The following is a 14,785-nucleotide window of genomic DNA, read 5'->3' as shown; positions in this document are numbered from 1 at the left end:
CAGAGTATTATAAATAAACCAGGCTTCGCAGAAGTAAATGAGGACTGGAGAGGAGGCCAGATTTGGTGGAACCTAGACTGCCCAAGACTATTGTTGGTGGCTGATCTTAGGAGGGGTGTTGCAAGGAAAAACATGGCTGCCGTTTTGTTGTCTCTCAATGGGATAGATTGAATGCTAGCCCTGCATTTGAATTTGGAGGAATGTGTTTGGTAAGCATTAAAACTTGAATGATAAAAAGAGAATAGCTTCTCAAAGAATTTTGATACTTCTGCTTCCAGCTGAAACCAGGAAGTTCAGAGGCAGCAAAAATGAAAACAAGGAAAACGTTAATGGAAATTTTGAACCTAGAAAAGGTTTGGTTTGAGTTTTGAAGGAAAGTCTGACTTGGTTAACTGTCCCCAAGTACTACTGTTATGATTTGCTGGCTTCTTATTTCTTCATTATATTTCATTTATATAAGGTTATCCTAGTATGTCCTAATTCTTAGGGTGGGTCCCCAAATTTGGCAGCTTGAACAAGGCTTCTCCATTTTACTGCAATGCTGAAGAAGCCAGGCTTTTGCGATAGCAGTGTGGGTCACTTTGCCTCAAATCAGCAGTTCTACTTGGGAAAGTCTTGCAAAACATTCTACAAAGAGTTTTCTCTGTTACTTGCATAGAATGGTAATACTTTAATTAAAGCAACATGTATACATAATTTAATAAGTGATTGCCGGAACTGATTTCCTGTAATAAAAATAATCATAAAAATTTTTTTGATGATCACTTAGGGAATTGTGAATTGCCTCAGCCTCAATCTCTAAACATTTTGGTCCGTTCAATTTCCAAGAATCTATGGAAGTTCTGACTTTAGCCTATCCAAAACGGGCAGCTCACACTCCAGGCATTTATCGTGGGTGTGGAATAAAGGTTTGCACAATAAAGTCACTTCTCTTCTTCTTAAGAGAGTAAGGTTTTAGACACCCCCCCCCCCCAAGAGGAGAGCTTTCTCTTGGAGGTCCCCATTCTTGGGTCTTAACTGAATTCTTTGGTCCGTAATGATGTTCCCTTTTCTGTATTTAAAGGACCCTCCTGAATGCCCACTTAATTTATCTATACATGTTCCTTTAAGTTCTTACTTAAAGAGTTCTCCTCCATGTGACAAAGCTGCTTACTTTAAATGCTCATTACTACTCACCGTTTATGCTGAAATAATGCATCATTTGAGTTGCAGTTTGCAAATAATGATCAAAGAGTGCCTTCCTCTTAATTAAATCATTGGTTAATTTGATGAGCCTTTTCAGGGGTCAAATGAATGAATTCTGTAATAATCCTATTGACTTTGCATTGAGCTGAATCATTGTAATATTTACTATCATGTTTCCTTCCTCTACAGATTAAAATTCTTTACAACTAAAAAAAAAAGCATTCAACACAAATATGGCATTTACATAATACTTTTGGTAACAGTGAGCTTTGACCCATGCTTAGGTGGTCAGATAAACCACAAAGTGTTAGGAAAACTAACTTGATTAAATTAAGAAGAAGGAACCACACTATTAATAAGTAAGCAAGCAAATTTTGGACAACTTGACTCTTCCAATATTTCTTTCACATTTGTTGTAAAGTTTAATGTGTGTTTAACACAGTCTATTTTCTTTTTCTTAGAGAGACACCTCCTCTACGGTCGGCCCGCAGTGCTTTATCGGACGAGATATGATATCTTATATCACACTGACTTTGAAAGTGGTTATAGTGAAATATTCCTAATGCCACTCTGGACATCATACACTATTTCCAAACAGGTCATTGAAAAAGTTGGGTTTTATATTCGTCTTGCGATTACGTGCCTTGCACTCACGTAATGATTGCTTGCTTAACAGAAATCTGTCTTGGAAAAGATTTTAATTTTTTTTGATGAAAGAAATCTGACATCGAATCTATTGCAAGATATTTTGCATTAGGCTCTATTCAATGTTCTAACAACTTCACGGGAATATGTTCAATTATCGACACATCGAAGGGAGGATTCTAATGCTTGTCATCGCTTTAACTCTGCTTGCTGTTGCCCAGTAGTTACTGAAGACACCCAGATTTGGCTGTTTGTTTTAATAGCCTTTATTTATTTATTTATTTTTTTTTTATAGCAGTTTTAAGCTCACGGCAAAATTGCATCGGGACACAGAGTTCCCATATACCCCTGGCCTCACCCCTGCATGGCGTCCTTGACTGCCAACCTCTTCTTTTTTAATAAAGATTTAATTTAATTAAAGATTAATAAGATTAACTAATAAAGATTTAAAATATTTAATAAAGATTTAATTTAATAAAGATGTTGGGCGTCTCAGTTTTGGTGAAGATGAGATAGGTAAATTTATATCTGGAATAAAAAAAATGTATTTGGCAGTTGAGGCATGTTTTTGATTTTTGATTAGAAAGTGAATACTTCCGGTGCTGCACACCCAGCTTCCTGTTCATTTGTGCCCCTGGTACAGCTGTATGTTCAGTATCTCTTTGTATAGATGATATGTCTATATTATTATTTTTATTTTTTAAGCTATCTTCAGTGGAATCCTACCCATTTTTTTCAACCGTGCAATTTCTGCTTTTTATATTGTTGTTTTACTTAGGATTTTGATAAAAGAGTTCTGTCACTAAATAATACAGGAGTTTGAAAATTCCTGGCTTACTGTATTTGAAACTGAGGCTTTTGTTTTGGAGTCAGGATATCAGAGTATGAGCTCTAGGGAAAGCTAGAGGGGTTTTGGTTCAGCCTGGCTTCTGTAGTTCCCCATTGCTTCAGCAAAGTCTTTGTGATGACATTCCTAACTACCTCTGACTCACCATGCAGGCAGAGGTCTCGGGCGTCCCTGAGTACCTGACCAGCTGCGTTCGGCCTGATGTCCGCGTGTCTCCGAGTTTCAGTCAAAGCTGTTTGGCCTACAAAAATGATAAACAGATGTCCTATGGATTCCTCTTCCCTCCTTGTAAGTTATAGAACATCAGGATCTGACCATTCTTGAGGGATGTTATTTTCTGGAATTTGGACTGTTAAGATTTCAGTGGTCTTCATGTTTTTTTCTGGAGAAACACTGAAGAGATTGAAGAGGTGAACTTCTGTGGGATCTTTCCAAAAATCAGTCAGAAGAGAGACCACCTTTCACAAATCCTGTTCTCTAGGAGCATTTTGAAGTACAAGGGAATATACATTGTATATATATATTTATTTATATGTGATTTATTTATACCTCCTGATACTCTACTCTGAATTTGAAAGACAGAGCAGCCCCCCAGAGCCCAAATGCCCCAGATATTTGTAAGAGAGAAAGGAGGCCAGTGGGAGAGTAGTTCAAATGTTAAGCAGAAAAACTGGAAAAGCAGAGAGGGAAAGAAATAATAATGAGCCTTCATTCACATCATTAAGTGGGAACCTGAAAGTGAAATAGTTTATCATTAAGACTTTAATGTTTTAAATTCTATACAGGTGGTCGCTTAAGAATATGGGAAGTGTTTTTATTATTTCTCAGTAGCTTGATGACATTTTTAAGTCCAAATTAGACTAGTGAAATCAAGGAATTCTTTTACATAATACTTAGTTGACCCAAAACTCTGTAGGAAGAAGAAACATTGTAAAAATTTTGGGGAGAGAGCTCTTGGTGAAGAAAAGAGATTGGGTCGGAGGGGAAGCAGGGAATGCTGTGTCAAGTAGGGAATGAGTAGAAATAAAGGAGTAGATCCATTCGCCATTTACTTCATGCTGTTTGGACCATTTTAGAAAATTGATTTTTTATTGATGTAGATTTTGGTAAATGATGGACACTGTTTGTTTGCCTAATGTTTAGATCTGAGCTCTTCACCAGAAGCTAAATATGATGCATTCCTGGTAACCAATATGGTTCCGATGTACCCTGCTTTCAAACGTAAGTCTGATATTTACCTAGTAAACTACTACTTATGAAAAGAAATATTTCTAAATTTACTGCTTACATTTTCTACCTCTATATTAATTTTTATAATAATAGTATCTTTCATGTGTTTATATTTTCTATTTTTTTAAAAACTTTCTTTTTTTTTAAGATTTTGTTTATTTATTTGAGAGTGAGAGAGGGAGAGCAGGAGTCGGGGGGGAGGGGCAGAGGGAGAGGGAGAAGCAGACTCCCCACTGAGCCGGGGGGGGGGGCAGGGGGGGGCAGATGCAGGGCTCAATCTCAGGACCCTGAGATCATAACCTGAGCTAAAGACAGAAGCTTAATCAACTGTTATGGAGGCCACTTGGCATTTAACAACACCTACATTTATTTACTGACTGTTAAAAGCTACTAGCACTTCTCTCTTTTAGGGTTGATGGTGATGATGTATTCTGACTGTTGACTGTGAAATCCAGAAAGAGCTTTGAAAATTATTCTAGTTTCATTGAACACTTGTAATTTCTTTATATATGACATGATGGTGGATGATAGTGATGCTATGAATGGCATAGCAAGCCCTGCCCCCAAAGCCAAGTTCTAGTCCCCCGAGTAGACCACTTAGCTATATAATCATAAAAATGTCATTTAACTTCTCATTTATAAAATTATGAGATTTGATTGCATGATCTCTATGGCTTATATGGGTTTATGACTTAATTGTCCAATGGCCAGAATAATCCATTTCCTATTTCTGATTACAAAGAATCCACTCAATTGCCCATCCATCCATCCATCCATCCATCCATCCATGTATTCAGAGATAGAGAAAACATTCTGGAATAACATTTACCTCCCTTTCCGTGAAGAGACTTATATGCTTATAGAAAATATAGGAAAGGGAAGCACCTCTACCAGCTTCCACTTGGCAAAGAAGCACTGACTGTGTTACAGGACCCTTGGGGCTGAAATAAAGTTTCAGAATCCAAACATGTGACGGTAGAGTGCCATCAAAAGTACCAATCTCCACCAATTTGACATCAGCGAAATGGCCAACATCATTTAGAGAAAAAAAAAATGTTTATTTGATGTCCTAGCTAGTAAGTGAAGGTTTATTCAAGGGTTTAGAATCCATGGCTTATGAGTGAAAATTAAAGTAAGCTTTTAAAAGGAGATTTCCTGGGTTTTTTCTTAGGCCCCACTGAGAAATGTTTCAGAAATCCACATAGATACATTTGCCATCATATTACATGGAATGCATCTTCATTTAATTTCCACAAATCAGGGTTTCCAGGATTTCTTTATTCTTTGCTGATGCTCTTTTGACCAAGTGTAATAAAGGAAACACACAGTACCACCCTGAGGCTGGCATGGCAAGAGGCCTTTCACAGAGGGCTCCCTGTTCTTCCCTAGGGGAATGGTTTTTTCACATGCCACATGTCTGTGGGTTTGGTCTTTTGACTGTTCTCATTGTTACTTCTTTCCCTCTCTGCCTTTCCAGTTTTTCTGCTTAACGTTTGAAATACTCTCCCCCTGGCCTCCTTTCTCGCTTACAAATATCTGGGGCATTTGGGCTCTGGGGGGCTGCTCTGTCTTTCTCATTCAGAGTAGAGTATCAGGAGGTATAAAGAACAGTAGAAGCACCATGAGAAAAATAGCCAAGTGCTTTTTAATAAGGGGAGATAAGAAGTGATAATCGTTGGAACCTCGCCATCCCCATCCCCATGTAGAGCAGAGTGCAGTTAAGTTATACCTAACATCTTAGAACCAGCTCATTACGTGCCTTTCCTGTTCTCTTGTCATTCCCTTCTTTCACTTTTCCTTTTCCCCCACTCTGCTTCCTTCCATCTGTCCGACTGACCATACTATAAGCTGGAGCTAAGATGAGCAGGGAAGTCCTTCCCAGGGGTGATGTTGAACATGAGAAATGAAGAAGGAGGACAAAGCAGACGTGCACAGATCAGGGAGGTTTCCCAGCAAAGGGAAGAGCAAATGCAAAAGCTTAGTCTGAAGCAAGTTCGGCGAAGAGGAAGGCAGGACGAAAGCCATGTACCCGAGGGGGAAAGAAGTAGGAAGTAAAGTTATGCAGACAGGCAGGGGCCACAGTGGAAAGTTGGGACTTTATTCTAATTACAGTAAGATACCACCTGGAATGTTAGAACAGGAAGTTGGGAAGAACGTGAAACAATCTGATTACAGTGCAAAATAATCCCAATGGCTGTTACGTAATGGGATGTGCAAAAGTAAGGGTTTCTAACTGGGAAGCTGTCTTCTGCGGTAGTTCTTTGCTAAGAAGGTAGTAGCTGAGATGGGTTGGATGCTGTGAAGATGGTGAGAGGTGGTCAGGTTTGGATGATGGGAAAGTATTACAGAGGTAAACCTGGAAGGGCTTGTTCACGTGTATGTGAAAGGAGCCACTTGACAATGACTCCTAGGATTTGGACCTGATCACGTGAGTGAGTGAGTGAAATTAACTGATGGAGATGCCAGAAGTTCAAGCAGGATTGGGAATGAAGACCAAGAATTCTCTTCTGATAAATTTTTGCTAGCCATGATTATTAGGTATTCAAGAGGACCATGAAATGCATGCTTGAATCACACATCTGGAGCTCCTTTGAAGGGCTAGAGACACAAACTTGGAAATAAGCTTGTAGAAGGAAGGAAGGAAGAAAAGGTAGATGAAGGCCTTTTTTTCAGTTTCTCACAAACACTGTACTTCCTCTTTTGTACACACGGTTCCCTTGCCTGGTGTGTTTCCACCACTTTGCCTAGAAAACACCCACTTATCCTTCAGAACTCAGGAGCAATTTCAGTGAGAAACCCTTCCCTGACTCACTGGGCTAGGTGAGCTAAACTCCCCTACCAATGTCTCCATACCTTTCCCTTTGCTGGCTCATAAATGACCCACACACAGCTGATACTTCAAGGAGAATTCTTTTCAAGAATCGCAACAGCTCTACTGTCTCTTGGCTTGTGACCTTTGGCTTGTAGAATGCATCCTAAAGAGAATTCAACCACAGCAAGGAGTTTTTGTTCATAAATTACAGAATTTTTCCCCCCACAGGAATTTGGAATTATTTCCAAAGGGTATTGGTGAAGAAATATGCTTCAGAAAGAAATGGAGTTAATGTGATAAGTGGACCAATTTTTGACTATGACTACGATGGCTTACATGACACACAGGATAAAATCAAACAGTAAGTTTGTCATTTCTGTTCAGGGTGTGTTTTAAATTCTAAGAGCTCACTTAGGGCTCTTTTTCAAATATTCACACACTCAAGAAGAGCTGATACCCCTGAAATCCTTTGCTCTTTGAATCTCCTTATGACTTCTTTGGTGCTTTTGGACCTTTGATGAAACATGGTAATGGTGGTTGGAATGGAATGGAGTTTTGTGGTGAAAACATAGACTTTTCCATTCCATGAGAGAAATGCACCAAAAGATTTTTTTTTAATTTGTCATTTATTCTTTAACAACTCTTCAGTGGAAAGATGATCATTTTCCCTTATCTCTATTTTTTTGTGGGGGGGGGGGCTTTTGGAATCCCTTAGATTTTCTGGTTCAGTATGTCTTTTTTTTTTTTTTTAAGATTTTATTTATTTATTTGAGAGAGAGAAAGTGAGAGATGGAGAATGAGTGGAGGGAGAGAGGCAGAAGGAGGGGGGGTTGTAGACTCTCCACTGAGCAGGGAGCCCGCCACGGGGCCCAGTTCCAGGATCCTCAGATATGACCTGAGTGGAAATCAAGAGTCCGCTGCTTAACCAACTGAGCCACCCAGCCTCCCCTCTTTAGAAGTCATTTAATTCTATACATGCATGAAACAGAGAGTGGCACAAAATATGGGAGGGTTTAATTGTGCTTTACAGATACTTAGGAATAAAAAGCTGTTTTTTCATATATATAATTAATAAAACAGCAGTTCTCCTACTCTTTTTCTCATCATCCATAAGAGAAATTTCATCTTATTTATACATTTATTTTATTGCTAATCATTGTAACAGGTTTTAGCCAAAATTAAGTTATCATATTTCAATCATATATTTTGAAAATGATTGAAATTAATAAAAACCAGGTAAGGAATTGTGAGTTTCTGTACTTCAGTTTACTGGAAAAGATTTTTTTTTTTTTTTAATTTCTTGGTTCATCACTAGCTCATCAGTCCTTAGTATTTCCTTGAGTAAATGAGGTCTCTGTACCAAGTTCAGCATCTCATTGTGGTTTGAAAGGGCTTGTTATTCCCCTTTCTCCAGTATCTCCTCCCTCAGGTCCACTTTACACAATTTTGTGCAAGCTATCTTCCTGAAACATGGGATCTCGTGATGACTCTTCCTGGCACAGAAACCTTTGATGAGGTCTTACTCCTTAAACCATAATGCCCAAATCCCACAACTTAGCCCTCAGAAGTCACCAAATTATGGCTCTTTTTTTTTTTTTAGATTTTATTTATTTATTTGAGAGAGAGAGAGAGAGGTAGTGAGAGAACGCACAAGTTGGGAGGAGAGGCAGAGCGTGGAGCCCAATGTGGGGCTCGATCTCAGGACCCTCGGATCATGCCTTGAGGCAGATGTTTAACAGATTGAGCTCCCAGGCACCCCAAATTATGGCTTTTTATTGACTCTTCCAGCCTCATATTTCTACTCTCTTGATATGTTCATCCTGTCTAGCTTCTAAGTCTTGGCTTGTGTTGTTTTCTTTGCCTGGACCATCACTTTCACTCTGCCAAGTCTACAGAAAGAGGGGATTCTGGCAGCAAAAGCATTAGGTTCAAAACACAGAAGAAGGCTAGTTCTTAGAAGTGAAAAATGATTCTGTTGAATGGGAGTTAATTTTAATGACTTAGACAATATTCATTGGTCACCATTTAAAAAAGAAAGCTACTACGACAAACTACATCAGTGGTCATTTTATTTTTCCTTCTCCCTCCAGGTACGTGGAGGGCAGTTCTATTCCCATACCCACTCACTACTACAGCATCATCACCAGCTGCCTGGATTTCACTCAGCCGGCCGACAAGTGTGACGGCCCCCTCTCCGTCTCCTCCTTCATCCTCCCTCACCGACCTGACAATGATGAGAGCTGCAATGTGAGTTCAAAAGACCAAGTCCTTTAAAAAACAAGTCACCTTTGTTTCTTAATGTAGATTCCCACCGGGGAAACTTACACATTTACTATGAGCCTTTTGGACTATATAGTGTAACCAAGTAGAACGAAGAAAGGATCCAAACAAAACCTGACTTATCACCTGGGGACTTGGTGTTTGAATAGCTTTGTCACCTTCCCTGTAAGGGTGTGGGGAGGAAGAGTGTGAGGGTGTTATTTCCTGTGGCTCTAATTATGTGTTCGATTTTGTCCACTGATCAAAGTACCCAAATGTCTTTGCTTTTGCAAGAGACATACTTTGTAAAGGTAAGATGACAGGAACAACATTGTGATACTTGTGGAAACTAGGTAAGAATTCACAGGGGTTCTTTATATTAGTCTCTACTTTTGTGGATGTTTGAAAGTGTCTCTAATAAGAACTTTTTAAAAGATACATACACAGAGGCATAAAGACATTATAAATCAGATATTTTACCTACTGCTAGTTATGAGAACAGTTGTAACAGGTGACTCTGACCCCATTCTCAAATAGCACAGATGACTTGTCCACAGAGGCAGGAAGGCATCTTGAGGAACACCTTGGCAGGGGATGGAGTCGTGCTGTGGGCTCCTGGCTCTGGGCTCATTCTGCCTACACTTGGGGACCGATCACATCTCTTCCCCAGATCTCTTTAATGTGACAGAACAGCTGCAGTCCAAGATTGATTTTAGAATAGTCCCTATGATTTTGCTTTATAGACTACAAGGAGCAGGAATGTAATCTAGGGAAGAGGGTTTTAGTCACAAATCCTACTCAGTTCCTAAATTGTGTAAGTTGTGGTGGGTAAAGCAGCAGTCTGCTAAACATACTTACTACTCTAGGGGTCTGTTGTGGGCCAGAGCAAATAAAACAGGGGCAGAAACGGCTACAAAAGGCAAAGAGCTCTAAGAATGAGCACTGGGTGTTATACACAACTAATGAATCATTGAAAACCACATCAAAAATTAATGAGGTACTATATGTTGACTAATTGAATTAAAAAAATGGCTTCACCACAGATTATCAGCTGCATGGGAAAGGTAGCTATTGGACTATGGCTTCAGCTGTGGGTAAAGATGGCAACTGTGGATATATCCAAAGCCAAGTAAGCAATACAGGAAAAAATGGAAATTTGAAATATGGCCAAGAAAGCTAATGAAGCTTGACCAGAATATTGAAAATGAGGGTAATGGTGGGACATAAGATTTGAAAAGTTTTTGGAGTCAAACTTGAAATAAAAATAGTAGCCATAGTAGCCATAGTGGCAGAGGTAATCACTGCCGCCATTTTCTGAGTCTGAGTTGCCAGCCAAGAACTGTGCCGTTCCTCCTCATAAATTATTTCTAATCATCTCTTTACTCTACCAGGCAGGCATATATGGTCTTCCCTCCACTCCCATTTTATTCACTGTTTTGAAAGCTCTAGGTAATAAAGGAAAAGTATGATCCAATGTTACCTGGACAGTCAGTAGGAGAGCAGAACTTCAGATTCAAGTCTTCTGACTTCAAAAGCCCATCCTCTTTCAAGTTTATCAGATTTCCGTAGCAGAACCTTGGGACCTTAGAAGCTTCAGTTGCACAGGCATTACATAGCTATGGAAAATGCTGACACATAACAGCAACATTTTAGGCTTTAGGGAGATAAATTGAAGTTGGAATGGGTCAAGCATGGTGCTCAAAGTGCTTTGGCAAGATTCATTTGATTAAGGTCATAGAACAGGAAGTGAAGCTATGGTCTTGGGAATTTCAAAAAGAGGGTGGAAGGCAGCAGTATAATACTGAAGGATCGGTAAGATCTTATCAGTAATTTGATGGGAGGTGGAGAAGCGGGGGAACTGAAAGTGAAAGGCGGTTGTCAATTTATTAGCTCAGTGTCCTCCATTTTGATTACTCATAACCACAAGTGTAGCCAGCAGTGTACCAGCGTGATGTAATGCCTTGGCAAAACATGATATACTGTCTTTGGACTTGAGTTTTACTACAAGCTTATGGGGAGGTGGAAATTTCTGCAAAAAAAAAAAAAAAAACAAACAAAAAACCACCCCATATATTATGGGGTGAAATTGTAAATTGCCATGCATTTTTAAGACAGAAGACTACAAAGACATTCCAGACTGATAGTGGGCCATTTAAGGTACACACAGATTCCTGGGGAGCATATGTTCTGGTCTCTCTGTCATTAGGAGAATTTGGTGATGGGACGCTCAGTTCAATGGCATCTTCAGTCACCCCAAATTGCACAACTGCCAAATGGAATCCACAGACATCCTCCCAGGTCTTCCGATCCTTTCTGGCTCTGGACTCTGCATAGAACTTAAAGATATTTCTTGTAGAGTTCGTGACGAGCCTGTGTCTTATGCTTATTCTGCCTGCACAGATGCCTGTCCTTGCTTTGAAGGTCACCTTACAACTGCTGGGGGTTGAAATCACAAACTTATTTAGGAGAAAGTCAGGGAGAAAAGGTAGGTGAAGAGTAAATGTCTGTAGCAAGAAAGACAATAAGCAAGTTGATGGGTGGGCTTTTTGTTCGCATTTATCTTCTTAATTATTTATTTTGAAAGCATTTCCTTCCTTTCCCTTGGTGCACATGAACTTTAATTTGAATTTTCCTAGTTTTGCCTTTCACACCAGAGTCTCCCCTAGCAAATATTTCTGTGGATTGCCAGCTTGCATCAGGCAGAAGATATTTTCTTCCTGTGTTGTATGGCCAGTATTTCCTAACCACTAGTGGCAGGTGAGATTTCTGCATGTGAGAACCAGAAGAAAATGCCCTTCAAGTGAAATTGGCAAATTACTTCCCAAGGAAAGAAATAGCAAAAGACAATTTTTTTTCTTCTTTGAATCCTTATAATCGCAGCAGGCCAGTATTTAAATTAGGAAAAACCTTTCCACCCCTTTGTACATTTGAGTGACTGCATTTACAAAAGAGAAATTAGACCACTGAAAAATCAAATAAAGAGTTGAATATGAAAATTCTCCCAAAATATAGCTTCATGCTTACTCTACTTACTCTGAGGGGGTCCTGATCCATTTGGAGACCTCCTACTTTGTTAATTATATGGTCACAGTGAGGATTGGTCAGTACCGTTGTGGGCAGAGTTATATTTAGGCTTGTCTCTTCCTGTGAATCGTAGAGAACTTGGTTAGCTTGGGTTAGGAGGGTGGGGCACGGAGGGTTAAAATCCTTACTTCCCCAGCCTGAAAAGCAATTTCTTCCTATTTCTTCATTTTGCCTGGGATGACCAGGCCCTCAGCTTCCTGAACCAACACCCTCGTGGTACATTTTTAGCACTGGCAAAAGCTGCTAGAGCCCTGTGTCCAGGTCTGTGTGGGTTGGAGCTTTCCGAGAAAACCCATTGCAGGTTCTTGGGCTTTGGTGGTGAATTCATTGAGAACACGTGCGGTGAAGGAGTTGGGCGAGGGCATTTTTGAACATGCTCAGCCTTGGGACACACAGCCACCCTTCCAACTTGTAGAATGGCTCTTGGGAGCTATTGCAATCCTGGGCGGCATTTGGGAATGAAATTATTTGCTCAGGTCTACTGATGAAGGTAGGCTTATCCCCCAGAATTCTCAGTGCTCTCAGATCTCATTCTTTCTCTTGACTTCTCACAAAAGTGAAAGAAGATATTTATAAAGTGCAAAGTACTACTCCTCCTGAATTACTTTTTAGTTTCATCATAGATATGAATGAATTATTTGGTGTGGGACATCTGAACATCCGTCATTGGAATTTGTGCCAAGGAGGCCATATTGGCAAATTGCTAAGACAGAAAGAGATTTCCTTCCTTTTTTCTATGATGCTGTTTCCTTACTTTATCTTTGCCCCCCCCCCCGCCCCGCCTTCCTTTTTCTTCTTCTTCCCACTATCCAAAAAAGCTGATGAAGTAAGCATTATTTACCATGGGAACCAATGAAGAAAGCCTAGAGAGGTTAAGTAGTTTGGCCAAGGTCTCCTCTTTAGGGAGTCATAAAGCCACAATTCCAACCTTGGTTTCTTGGACTTTAATGCACCAGATGTAGCTACTGAGCTGCTTTAAGTTGAACTCATTATTAAAAATATCAATTCCTTGTCATTTGATAGACCATGTATGTACTCGATTGTGGGCTCTTCTGAAAGACTAAGAAAGCACGTGTGAGATTTTGTGCGTGGGGCATCAGCTCTTTGCTTTCCTCAGGAGCCAGAAGAGCATTCCAGATTACCCTTGCTCTGTGCTCACCTGTGTGGTTTAACAGTAGCGGGGAAAGAAACACATTGCTGAATCCTCCAGGGCCTTTTGTTTTTGTAATTTTATGTTCTGAAAACCTATTGAGTCAAATGCCCTTTCACACCACATGTCTCATTTATCTGGTACAGCTAATTGCTGTTGAAAACATTCACAGCCAAGGGCATGTATTTGTGGTACATTCCCAGCAGGAATGTGGTAGAGTGGCTGCGGAGGCCAGGAAGGAACAAGACACACCGGTTCTGGGTTCAGGAGGATGGAGGGCTCATTTGTGGACTCGCAGCAAATTGACTGTTTGGAGAACCTGCTCTGGAAAAGTCTGGCTCTGATTGTCTTCTATTTCCACTGCAGAGCTCGGAGGACGAGTCACAATGGGTAGAAGAACTCATGAAGATGCACACCGCTCGGGTGCGGGACATCGAACAGCTCACCAGTCTGGATTTCTTCCGAAAGACAAGCCGCAGCTATCCAGAAATTCTGGCACTAAAGACATACCTGCATACATATGAGAGTGAGATCTAACTATCTGATCACCTGCAGTGCAGTCTTATCAACTGGTGTATATTTTTATATTGTTTTTGTATTTATTAATTTGAAACCAGGACATTAAAAAAAATGTTAGTATTTTAATCCTGTACCAAATCTGACATGTTACGCCTGAATGACTCCACTGTTTTTCTCTAACGCTTGATTTAGGTAGTCTTGTGTTCTGAGTAGAGCTTGTAATAAATACTGCAGCTTGCATTTTTAGTGGAAGCTTCTAAATGGTGCTGCAAATTTGATATTTGCATTGAGGAAATATTAATTTTCCAATGCACAATTGCCACATGTAGTCCTGTACTGTATCAAAATACTGATTTTGTAAAGTTGCATTCATTTACTGTTAATTATGACAGACATATTTAAGCCTTATAGACCAATCTTAAATATAATAAATCACACATTCAGTTTTTTTCTGGTTTATTTGGCCTTTGTTTCACTTATAACTTAGAGGGTTTGCTTCGGGTATATTCATGCATAAAAAGCATCTCTCTCTCTCTTTTTTTTTTTTTTTTTTTTGTATTGAGCTCTCTACCTCGCTGAATAGAATGCAAATAGTCAAAGAGACATCCATGATATTCAGTTACAGGGGCCTGGATGAAATAGTTTAGGTACGCATCTCTGAGAAATCAGGAGAGCAGAGGGGGAGGGGAACCAGAAGAACTTCTGAATACCCTCTCTCACCAATCTCTTTCAAAAATATTTTGACTTTTGGAGGAGTAGGTTCTTTTGATAAGTTGGTTCAAAGCTCTACGTATTAAACTCAACTGAGACTCTCTTAAGGATATATTTTGCTTAAGGTCAACCTATGAGCTATGGAGGATATAAAGAGAAATAAGATAGTGCGATGGAGGATAGTTATAAAAGTGTAACTAACCCATTTAGATAGAAAATAATAAATGCCACATGAAAAGTGTTAGTAATAATAGAATAGGACAAGGGTCGTAATGGTAGATGGGGTGATTGTAGATGGACACAGCTTTAAGTAATGAAACACAGAGTGAGGAAGTCATTGAGA

General features: G+C 39.7%; 1 protein-coding gene across 7 annotated transcripts in view; it reads left to right on the top strand.

Annotated features, from left to right (window-relative positions):
* ENPP2 (ectonucleotide pyrophosphatase/phosphodiesterase 2) overlaps positions 1–14,179 on the top strand; it is a 106,844-nt gene extending 92,665 nt beyond the window's left edge. For 4 of the 7 annotated variants that reach the window (XM_004743486.3, XM_004743485.3, XM_004743489.3 and 1 more), the window contains 7 exons: positions 279–353; positions 1,647–1,783; positions 2,830–2,965; positions 3,821–3,898; positions 6,948–7,080; positions 8,810–8,966; positions 13,579–14,179. In XM_004743486.3, the coding sequence (XP_004743543.1) occupies positions 279–353; positions 1,647–1,783; positions 2,830–2,965; positions 3,821–3,898; positions 6,948–7,080; positions 8,810–8,966; positions 13,579–13,749 (887 nt within the window). In that variant the 3' untranslated portion in view covers positions 13,750–14,179. The remainder of the gene's footprint in view (positions 1–278; positions 354–1,646; positions 1,784–2,829; positions 2,966–3,820; positions 3,899–6,947; positions 7,081–8,809; positions 8,967–13,578) is intronic. The other 3 variants (XM_004743491.3, XM_004743488.3, XM_004743487.3) reach the window with 1 other exon arrangement.
* The last annotated feature ends 606 nt before the right edge of the window (positions 14,180–14,785 follow it).

The sequence above is a fragment of the Mustela putorius genome, unplaced genomic scaffold (assembly GCF_011764305.1).
Source record: "Mustela putorius furo isolate JIRA1106 unplaced genomic scaffold, ASM1176430v1.1 tig00000228_pilon_pilon_pilon, whole genome shotgun sequence".
Taxonomy (NCBI): Eukaryota; Metazoa; Chordata; class Mammalia; order Carnivora; family Mustelidae; genus Mustela; species Mustela putorius.
Note: the sequence above shows the minus strand (reverse complement) of the source record. Positions and strands in the feature narration are given on the sequence as shown.